This window comes from Periophthalmus magnuspinnatus, chromosome 16 (genome assembly GCF_009829125.3).
Source record: "Periophthalmus magnuspinnatus isolate fPerMag1 chromosome 16, fPerMag1.2.pri, whole genome shotgun sequence".
NCBI classification, from domain to species: domain Eukaryota; kingdom Metazoa; phylum Chordata; class Actinopteri; order Gobiiformes; family Gobiidae; genus Periophthalmus; species Periophthalmus magnuspinnatus.
The window spans coordinates 21,534,161-21,545,569 of NC_047141.1; the positions used below are offsets into that span (position 1 = coordinate 21,534,161).

The following is an 11,409-nucleotide window of genomic DNA, read 5'->3' on the forward strand; positions in this document are numbered from 1 at the left end:
TCATCCATTCCCAAGTTGCTGAATAAATAAAAGCTTGCAGTATTTCACTCCACCAAACCTAGAAGTAGTTGGTTTAAACAGGGTGGTGTCTGGCTCACTGCTCCCCCTCTCTCTGATCTCCAGGTCTTAATGGGCTGAGACATCTGTGAGGAATGGCCCAGCTCAAACCTCTGCAGCTGCTGCTCTGAGGGGGCTCTGGTTCTGGGGCATCAGGTAGAATTATCATATAGGTTTGTTAAATGTACTTTTTGTTAAACTTGTCACTTACTAACTTTAATGTAATTTTATTTATTGATTGAATAACTGAGAAAGTACTTCAAATCTATTATGTTAAGCTACTACCATCCGTTACTATTATATTTATAATTTCTAGAACTGAATGAATACACTGATTATTCTTGACAGTGAGAACAAACAGGTCTTTGTCACACATTTTTATGTTATATAGCGCTTTTCCACCTTCAAGACACTCAAAGTACTTTACATCAAGGAACCGCTCACCCGTTCACACACACATTCACACACCAGTGTACACAGACGAACTGCCAACCTTCAGATCAGTGAACAAATGCTCTAGCAACTGAGTTACTGTGGCTCAAATTTTGGAAAATAGTTCCAAAAGCAGTTTGCATGTATGAATGTTATAGTTCTGAGTTGTACAACAAAGCAAAGTAACAGGTCCTGAATAAAAACATTCATATCAATGAGTTTCTGCTTCAATTTTTAGCACTTTTGACCCTGGTATATTTGGTATTAAAGTGTTAATTGCTATGGCAACAGAGCACCATCACTGAAACCCATATATATTAACTCAATAATTGTCAACTCTGGCACATTTTTACAATGTACGACAATAAGTAACAGACAACAAGCAGACAGTCACCATAGACTATTAAAAGATATTGGTACAGATTTTGGTTTCTACTTTATGTAGCTAGACAAATGAGTCATAATTACATCCACAGCATAGATATATAGATAGAGCCGCCACCTGCAGAAAGACTCAGCTGTATCCAGACCCCAGTGCCCTGACAAAGTGCCAGCCTGCTCTGGTTTAATGACATTTTAAGAACTTGATCTACATTTCCCATTGAGCCTAATGAGCATTACATCCTCTCCCCGCAGCCTCATGCAGTTTCTATGAGAGTGCTGATAGCAGGTAGACTTTGCCCTCCAGATGCACAACAGGAAGTCCGGCTAATTCCTGTCACCGCCACCTCCACTGCTGCAGAGGTAAGACACACTTTTATTAACAAGGCTCAGTCATTGATATAATTTCTTACCAATGAGCTGATGAAAAGAGATTCAACTTTTTTTTTTTTACCTTGTAATCTATTTAAATGTAACTTCTTAAAATACATATTAATTCATAAAATACTGGATTGAACTAGCAGCTATCCCTTTTATCCATCTTCGTATTTACTTGTCTTTATATTTGCTCTTCTATTATTAGCCTATATGATGTCCTATCTTAAAAAACGGTATTATCATAGCATCAGAATATTTGCATATATCCAATGATCCTACCTTAACAAGAGGACCTTTTCCAAGGTGCTTGTCCAATCTTGCGCTTTATTTTACCCCTGTAATGCAACTCCCATGCAAACGTAGATTCAAACTGAGCCTTTGTTTGAACAACTAATAGACTTCTGGAGCCAGCAGTGGATCTATCACCACCAGAATCTAATCTATTATGCATTACTGATATTAGAAGCAATGTACGGTGTTAAATCCATAGGTACATTATTTTGATGCTTTACTGAACGACATAGTGCACATAGTACAACTTCTTTGACATTAACTGTGGCCCCTTATCAAACAAAATCAGCTTTTTGTGTGAGTAATTGCACCATTACTTTGGTACTTTAATTATTAATGTTTGGATTGTGATGTCCTAGCCAAAATATGACTCCCTTGTCCGCATTATATTTAAACTAAACGGCACACTATATTGTCTATGTGCCCTTATAGCTGGCAACTGCTTTCCCTTTGAGATCAATTAGCCACAACAGATTTGGCTATTAAATATACATATAGCTCTATTAAAGGGAGGCTTAAGGCAATAATTATGGATGTTAGTCATGGCCGGGCTTTCAGTGTTTGTGTGATGCATCATTTTGTAATTACGCCTTTATTTTTTACGCTGCAGATTTAGCGGCACTGACAAAAGTGCTGATGGTGGTTGCACTGTGCCATATGACCTCAGTGTTAGCATTTTGTTTGTTCTTCTTCCTCATGCAGGGTTGATGAAAAGCTCCAGTATTATTTGAAAATGGACCAAGCTAACAGCGCCAACCCCCCTCCATACAACTTCCAGGACTATGGGCAGCATAATTATGCAGGCGTGAGCTATCAGGTTGGTAGTTAGCTGAACATTTTAATTTGCATCTTAGAAGGGGGCAAGAATTATAAAGGCTGACTTATTTTGCTTGTATTTCGTTTGGTTGTGCCCCACGGTGCATAGTGCATGAGTCAAAGTCACACTGGCTTTGATCATGAGCCTATTATTGCTGCGGTCCTTTGCAAGCGTGTTACAACTATTAAAACTGCAAGAATGATATTGAAACCCTTTTCATGGTAATTGTCCTGGAGGGTGACAGCAAACCGAAAAATATACAAAGAGTGCAGTATTGTGCAGAGGCAGTGTATGGTGCTCCTGCTGCTAACCCAGAAGGTTGTGGGTGCAATCCCCTGAGATCAGCAGTCTTACTCGGTGTGAGCTCTTCTGCTTGTATTAGTGCAGTTTCCTCTCAAGACCTTGGCCTTTTCCTACTTACCAAGAGAGCCATGGCAGAGTATAGCTATAGCTTTAAAAAAAAAAAAAAAAAAAGAAGAATAATTACAGGGCATGATTTACTACATTCTGACAATTTAGATTTCTTGGGAAAAATGACACAGCATGTGAATACAGCTGTCAAACCACAGGACATACTAGCTGAACAAAAAATGGTCTAGTTCTCTCTGCCAACTAGTTTAAACTTGCTTTTCAATCACAATGCAATTCTCAACTTCATTTCAAAGATTGCAAATGAGAGCTATGGCTCTCAAACAATTACCTCATTTTGCACGCTGTTATAAATGTTATTTTTTATAAGAAAACACAACAATAACTTTGTCATAAATCACCAAAAAATCTAGTGACATGGATTCATGAATGCCATATATCTTTTACAATAAAGACATTTGGAAACACTGTGTTTTAGGGTACACTTATCATCTAACTAGCTGCTTATTTGCATGATTGTAAGTGTTTGATTCAATATAAATTAGTATTTATTCAAACCTCATTAATGTTGTATTCTGCATAACAAGGCTAGCACCACAAGAAATGTAGTTTTTACTTTTTTACTTATTAACACTTAATAAATATAGCTTACTCTTAAATAAGAAAAAACACAGTCTACTAAGTGTCCGACTAGCCATTCATTGAGTCATTAAGCTCTGAATATGGTTCCCATTCTAGTGATGTTTTGACGCCTCAAATGTTTTGTTTATATTCTATTATATGTATATTTTTGTGATAAACAAACCGTATACCATACGGCCTGTTGTTTGAACAGGTTGGCAAAGGAAACATCTCGGTGGTGTGTGCTCCTTATGATAACACAGTTCATCCAGAAGCCCAAACATCTACTGCAGTGGACTTCAGCCCCCCTCCTGACTACTCCTACGGTGAGGAGGACAGCGGCTTCAGCGACGGCAACATCCGACGAGGTAATTCTTGGCCAAATCTCAGACAGAGAGAGAAAATAGTTTTGTTTGCATGGGTTAAACAGCAGTTACTTCCTCGTTTGTTCTGTTGCCAGGGTTGGAAATTGATTTGAAATAGAAAGTGTTCCCTTTGCCTGAGCCGTGCACTTTTACACACAAAAGAAATGATTTGAAGGGAATGTGAGTTGGCTGTGTTTTAAATGCAGTGCTGTCTTCGCTCCACTGTTCTGTTTGGCAGCCTGTCTGCTTTTGTCCTCCTCCGTTTGTTTTGCATTTTTCTAGTGCTGTGGGTCTTCTAGTGTGTACCTTTGACCCTCTTTGTGTTTTTTCTCAATAGGATTCATTAAGAAAGTCTACCTGACTTTAATGCTGCAGCTGCTGGTGACTGTGGGCATCATCTGTGCTTTTCTTTACTGGCAAGTAGAAAATGTAATACTTTGAACTTTTAAGAGTGTTTCGAAATTAACATACCCTAGTTGTTTACAGTAAGAAATATCTGTATTACTGGTAAAACATCAGAACAAATAGCAATGACTGATATAACTCATTATTCTTTCAATACTCACAATGTTAAGCTACTTCTATCCTGGGACTGACCAACCAAAATGTGGCTGCCAGTATGTGCCACCTGCTTGTCAGACAACCCCACATCACACAGTCTAACCCCTCACACTAACGACAACAGATGCTGACCACTTAAATTTGTAGAAAAAGAGGGACACGTTGAATGAGGTGGGACATGGAAGGACACGATTCTAGAAATTTAAGTTCAAAGACGATTGGAGCGACAAAAGCTCATTTTATTAGAGTGTTTGTCCACTGACCCACAGGTAAATGGCGCGATTCCAGCTCCCACAAATGAATACTGTGGTTGTGTCCTTGGGCAAGACACTTAACCCACCTCACCCCCAGTGTCTCTGCACACTGATGTACAAATGTGTGTTAATGTAAAGCGCTTTCAGTCCCTTGAAGATGGAAAAGCGCTATATAAAAATGTGACAATGACCATTTACAATAACTGCAATAAGTTAACACCATACGATTTTTGTTTTTATCAATTGTAACACACAGAGAGACAGGAATTGTACTAGGTGACAACATGATATCACTATGAAAGCCAGTACACATAAAAATTTAGCTTTCATCGTGAGAAAAAATGAATTATGTATGTAAATTGCACTATTTGTGGCATTAATAGTGGGAGATTGTCTAAATAAGAAGGATGAAGGACAGGGGCAGGACATCCAAAAGAGTTACAAGTGGTTACTCCAGCTGTCGTCCCGAAACAATGAAAAAAAACAGGATTACCACATCACCATGGAAGACGTCTGCTTCAAATAGAACAACCTGATCTCACAGCCATACACTCATTTAACTGTAAACACGACATATGGGAAAAGTGCAAATAAAACACTCTCTTCCTTGTTCTATTTTGCTGGTAACACTTTGATAGCTTTATATGTTTTGTATAATGGATGTGTTCTTGCCTCTCTACAGTAATTTCCTTTCATAAATTGTATTGGTCTCCCCAATGCACTGTGCTCTGTCCTCTGTTAATATTTAATACAATCATTCTACAACAGTTCCCAGATAAATGGCACCTCTATTAAAACTGTGTTTCTTCTCACACCAGGTCAGAGCTGAGGGACTGGACGTGGCACAACAGCTGGTTTTCGTACACGATGATGTAAGTGTCAAAAGTCACTCTAATGTAGCACAGAGGATTCTCTTTATACTGTTATATCTCTTTACAGTATATCTATTTTTGTGGAATCATTTTTAAGCCTGATGCAATTCATTTTACTCATTTGTCCAAGATAGAATATAGATTACGTAGTTAATATCAAATGAAGGTTTTCTTGGTGGAAAAATATGAAATGATCTTATTTTCCAAAAAACATTTTTTTGGCAGTGGCTAAATGTCTAGTGACAAATTAGCTCCAAGACTTCTATATTTATACATGTTCATATTTATTGAAATTGAATCAACAAATGTCTGATATTTCTGAGCTTGTTAAGACAAGGTAAACTTTACTACATTGTCTGGATTAATCATAACTACTCAACTAATTGCACTAATTTTTTTGATAATTGTAATCATTATGTGGGATATACAGACTTTAAAACACATACAGAAAGACTTTTTATAATAAAGACTGTGGCATTATTAACATTGCACAATATGTCAAAAAAGAAAAAAAGAATAAAATATCTTTGTTTCATCAATAATGTAGTTTATTCTTAAATATTCTCTGTTTAGAAACCTTCACTCACCACATTTCAGCTTTTATTTGTTTGATAATGTATTTTTTTGTTGTTTCTAGTCAACAGTAGATGTAGACATTGTTTGGTCATGTTGTAGTCTTAGTTTAGTTCCGGTCTAGTCCAGGTTTAGTCCCAGTTTAGCCCCAGTTTTAATGTGGCGTTTGTGGAAGTGTGAACACACCCTTAGAAGACTAATCAAAGAATGAATCACTGACTAGTCTACTACTAAAATAATCGTTAGTTGGAGCCCTACTTTCAATCTTTGGATTGAAAGTTCAGTATCAAACTGTTATAAATAATAATGTATAAGTTAAAGTTACAATCTACCATCTATAATTCAACTCATTGTGCAACAGCAATTAAAACAGCCTTAAGCTGTCTTCATCATATTTCAGTATTGGGATCCAAGGGCACATATATCCTGTTCACTTATTTTCTCATCGTATTCTTGTGTCAACACTAATAAGAAATCTGGAAGAGAATCAGTTAATGACTAATTTGTACGTACATAATATCAGTGCCAGCTGAGTCAAAGCAGGTTTATCAGTAACTAACTCGTCATGCACTGAGAAACACAACTTGATGTGGACCCTCCTCTAGTTCAAGGCCAAATAAGGTAGGGCAGGATTTTTAACTTCTGAGCTTTAAGTTGGTAAAAAAAAAAGGTAAAATCCATTTTGTTCAAACAGATAAAAAACAAACAAATAAATCTCAAACCATATTGTGGCCATTTATTACAAAAACGGTTACAAATGAAAAACAGGGGTCGCTGCATGGTGCATCAGATATTACCCTGGTTGAATTCTCATACTGAGCTGTGTGCCTCTTGTTGATGTTTACAGTCTGTTTATTTGCTATTTACGACTCGTTCTATATTCTTTGTGAAATAGGGCGGTGGTCCTGGTGCTTGTGGTGGCCTTGTCTTGCTGCGACAACCTGCGCCGTCAAGTCCCTCTCAATTTCATCGCCCTGGGCTTGTTTGTGAGTATACAGGCAGTAGCAGCAGCCAGGCAGCAAATAAAGCCCCTCTCCTTCCTTTCCTCTCCTCCCTCCCCTCGCCTCCCTCCCTTCTCCTTTTGTGTACTTCTGTATTTACTGTGAATTTGTCTGTCCATGTGTAGACGGTGGCGGAGGGCCTGATGCTCGGATCCGTGGCCGCGTGAGTGTTTGTTTTCACCTGATGCACGCTCTCATTTGCACAATAATAACCACGTTTGATCTATATCAGATAGAATTTTGGAAGCCAGGAATGAAGTTGTAGATAAGATGCTATCATTGTGTTTTTTAACAAATTAAAAACAAATGGAGACATGAGAACACTCCACTATAGCAGTATGACAGTTAGTTACAAACTGTTGTTGTTTAGCTACCTAAGATGTATCTGCTTGGTACTTAAATATATTCTGAACAGTATATGGGCACTGGCATCATTATCAATATTAGCCTTTTGCGAAAGTAAAGTAGTTCTAGATTTGATTTAGATTAGAAATATAAGCTAATTCAATATACAAATGCAACAAGGGCTCACAAGCCAGTAATCTCCCAGTGCCAAATAAATGAAGTGTTCAATTGGGAAGGGCATCCAAGTTTTATTATAGTAATTTTGTACCTGCTCTGGGCTCTCAGAGTGCTTTACAACCATTCACACAAACATTCCTAAAAATATGAACACCAAAGGGAATAGCATCATGCACTACTGGGAGTGGGGATGGAACCCCCGACCTTTGGGTAAGAGTATAAACACATTTTATCCTGGTCTTTGCGAAATCACAAAGGGTTAATAGTCGATCTAAGCTGTGTCATATCCACCATAGTGTATTTATGGTCTCCCTGCTACAGGCTCTTTGATGCTGAGGCCGTCCTGTGGGCCATGCTGGCCACTGCACTGGTGTCCTTGGCCTTAAGTCTGTTTGCCTTCCAGTCAAAGGTGAGATCTGTCACAGCTCAAAGCTGCGTTTGCGGGGCAGCCACAAGTGAAATTTCATAAAGCAGTGCGACTTTGAGGTGCAGCAAGCGGTAAATGATCCTATACTAAGCTGTGTTTCCTGTGCACTCGGAGGAACACAGTTAAGCTGGTGGCTGCTGTTTGCTGTCCAGGTATTGGTAAGGCTTTAAAAGGCTGTAAAGGGAACACTGATTGCTGCTCCAATCACGGCATTTGCACATCAAGTTTTTGTCTTGAGCTGAGGTTAAGTTTTTACTCATAATATAAATAATATAATAACCAAGCTCATTTTGGTAAGACTTTGACAGGGGAGACAGTTGCTGTGTGGAGGGATAAATTTGCTGATGTAAGAATCGTAGACCAAAATTAATCCACATTTCTAGCGAAATATAACAATTGCCTGACCAATTCATGCTCATTTCCTGTGTCTATGTACCTTGTTACGTTTAGAGATTAATGTGATTTCAGGTTTTAGACCTGACATTTTAGTTGTTAAAAAATGCTAAATGGCAAAACTCTGCCTTGAGTGGCTTCCAAATAATTCTCAAGTATACAAACAAAAAAACATGTGGCCAAACACTGAGAACAGTGAAAGCCCTCTTACTGTACAAGAATAGGCTCTTCTATTGAAGAAGTTGTGTATCTATAAGTTTAGTTGTATACTAAGTGTTGTTATGGTGAAAAGTTCAATGTGCCTTTGTGGTTTGGTTTCAAAGTAGGTTATATGTTTTGGAGGATCAATAGATCAATAATACAGCATCCCACAATATGCAATATGCATCCCACAATATGCCATTGTATGCATTTATAATTTTGGTTTTACATATACTTCCCAAACTGTACCTTTTATGATGGTGCTTTACATAACTGAGCTAGTCTTGGTCTGATTTAAATGTCACCCAGACACACTGATTAAATGTTAAGCTCATCGGTCCTCCAGTGGTCAGTGATTCTGTGACCGTGACTGCCATGTGTTTGATGTTCAGGTGAAAAGGGCAAAGGGGCCACCGGGCCAGCCCCCAGCCTGTGCATCAGCTGCTACATCCTGTTTATTGATTAGTACATACAAATCTTTCTATCCACTCTTGTTTTTTTTGTTTTGTTTTTTTTTTCCTAATTTTGTAATTTACTGCACCATTTTATATCTATATATACGCCGTGGAACTGCAGTTTTATGGACTAGACAAATACATACACTCCCTCTGTTATTTGAGTAAGCAACTTTTCCTCCCATTTTTGTTTATCATTAACTGTTATTTTATCCATTTGATGAAAGAATTTCATACAGTTCTCTCAAAACATTCTTAGATTTCGTATTAGATATTCTTCTCAGGAACCTTATCAGAAGGTGTACATCGCCTTTTTTCTTTATTTTGCCTTTTAAATTGCTTCTCATTTGTAAGTATTTATAGGTTTCGTTTCTTGGTCTATTGTATGTTTTTGAGATATTTTCAAAGGATTCCAATTCCTTATTTTTGAGCATGTGGTAAAATCATACAAGCCCTCTTTCTGCCCAGCTATTAAATACCTTCTTTTTCATATTTTTTATGGAAACATGAAATGTATAATGTATTTATGTTTGTGTCTTCTCCTCACTAGTGGGACTTCACCATGTTAAATGGGAGCCTGTGGGTATTATTGTGGACCCTTCTTTTATTCGGTTTGCTATGTGCAATCCTCCGCTCACAGGTAAATGAAGTTGTGCATGTTTACACCTGTGTATACTGAGAACATTTTCAAATGCATGGCAGCACAGAGAAGAAGAGAGCCTGAATGCAGAGCTTTTAGTGTAGTTTATATGATGTCATGACCCATGTGCTCAGCAGACTAGAAAGAAAGCTCAGGATGAGCCCAAATGTCACACTGATGTATGTAAAGTATGGGCTCTCAGTAGAACACATACAGTTTGTTCTATAGTGAAAAACACCACAGACAGAGCTAATGAAAGCTCTTTTTTAACATATTCTCATCCGGACTTGTGATGTCAGATCAGAATATAATCACATATGATCACTCATGTGTTCCATGTTCTTCCAGTTTGATTACATTGCGTATGCCTGCCTGGGGACCTTGGTGTTTTCTTTGGTAAGTACACCATATGCTTTACGTCATTTTGGGCTTAATCTGACCTTTTTAAATAGGTAAGTGTTCATCAGGGAGGGGGTGTGGGGGACATGTGATGTCTCAGTGGCTGTCAGTGCAGTTAGTGTAAAGAGAGTCACTGATGTGCTGGTGCCCTTTCATTTCTATTATGCAGTGTTAAACAGCAGTGGGCTTCATTTTCACAGCCACCTCTCTGCATGCCTTTGGCATTAGCAGCAAATGTTGTGACCCAGCCAGTCAGCTGGTGGAACAAAGTGCCCCACCACACTGGGCCCGCCACACTGTCAGCACAAAGACACTGCAGCTCTCAACCGCACGGTTTTAAGGCGAGTGTTTTATGAGAAGGTTTAGGCAGAAATCAAGGGCAGTTCTGTCTACCTACTATGGTGTACGAGTAGAGTACTGAAATATACAGAGCACTGAATCGCCAGGCTGAAGATGTTAAGGTGTCAAAAGGATGGATAGGGTCCAAAATTATGAAATCACTGAAACAGTTCATGTTGGATTATTAAAGGGATTTAGATTAAAATGGTTAGGATTTGAGGATTAAAGATTACATATATAGAAAAGGATGCTGACATTGCTGACATGCCGGGCAAAGCCAAGAGTAGGAATTCCCTAGGAGTAAAAAAAAAAAAGAATGCAAACTAGACTGCTTTAACTATTGCTTATGTCTAAATGTTCCTTTATATGCACCATTCCCCCTTTCTTAAATAAAATAACAATATTAACCGAATCGTTTATTTATTGGCCATGAAGTACAGTATTTCATTTGATGAGAGAAAATGTCTTTAAGACAACAAATAGTGGATTTTTTTTCTACAGCTGTCTTCACGTACACATTCTCTATATGTGAGATACTGTATAGATGAAGTCTCTGTCTGTCTGCAGTACCTGGTGTTTGACACTCAGCTGATCGTGGGTGGGAAACACAGGAAGTACATCATGACTCCAGAGGAGTATGTGTTTGCGGCTCTCAACCTGTATCTGGACATTGTGTCCCTATTTCTGCTTCTGCTTCAGCTCATTGGCCTCTGTCACTGACACCCCCACAAAACCACCCGATAGCAGGTAGTACTGAGTCACAGAAAACACCAGATAGCAGAAAGTAGTGTCACAACGCCCACATGTACACCAGGCAGTACTGTCAGAGTCCACATGTACACCAGGCAGTACTGTCAGAGTCCACATGTACACCAGGCAGTGCTCTTTCACCGAGCGCAGCAGCTATCCACGCAGCTGCACTGATGCGGCAGGACTTGAGCATGCCGTCTGCACCACAACATGTGACATAATTTCATTTTCATCTTAAACTGTTACTGAACACACTTTTATCTTACCACACTTTATCTTGTTACTTTATACACTTTTAAAATAAAATGTAT

At 38.5% G+C, this 11,409-nt stretch overlaps 1 protein-coding gene across 1 annotated transcript; it reads left to right on the top strand.

Annotated features, from left to right (window-relative positions):
- Positions 1-1,204: 1,204 nt before the first annotated feature.
- Positions 1,205-11,361, top strand: zgc:110410 (uncharacterized protein LOC553618 homolog). The gene is made up of 11 exons (XM_055228153.1): positions 1,205-1,233; positions 2,242-2,356; positions 3,561-3,714; positions 4,049-4,124; positions 5,342-5,398; positions 6,867-6,957; positions 7,098-7,135; positions 7,816-7,903; positions 9,521-9,610; positions 9,959-10,006; positions 10,916-11,361. The coding sequence occupies exons 2-11, from the start codon at positions 2,273-2,275 to the stop codon at positions 11,066-11,068; spliced, it is 879 nt and encodes a 292-aa protein (XP_055084128.1). The 5' UTR covers positions 1,205-1,233; positions 2,242-2,272; the 3' UTR covers positions 11,069-11,361.
- Positions 11,362-11,409: the final 48 nt, after the last annotated feature.

Excerpts from the sequence above, each read along its gene's own strand:
- zgc:110410 (XM_055228153.1), top strand. The coding sequence starts at position 2,273 with ATGGACCAAGCTAACAGCGCCAACCCCCCTCCATACAACTTCCAGGAC. Across the intron at positions 2,357-3,560 it reads ATGCAGGCGTGAGCTATCAG|GTTGGCAAAGGAAACATCTC; the intron begins GTTGGTAGTTAG and ends TTGTTTGAACAG. Across the intron at positions 4,125-5,341 it reads ATCATCTGTGCTTTTCTTTA|CAGGTCAGAGCTGAGGGACT; the intron begins CTGGCAAGTAGA and ends TTCTTCTCACAC.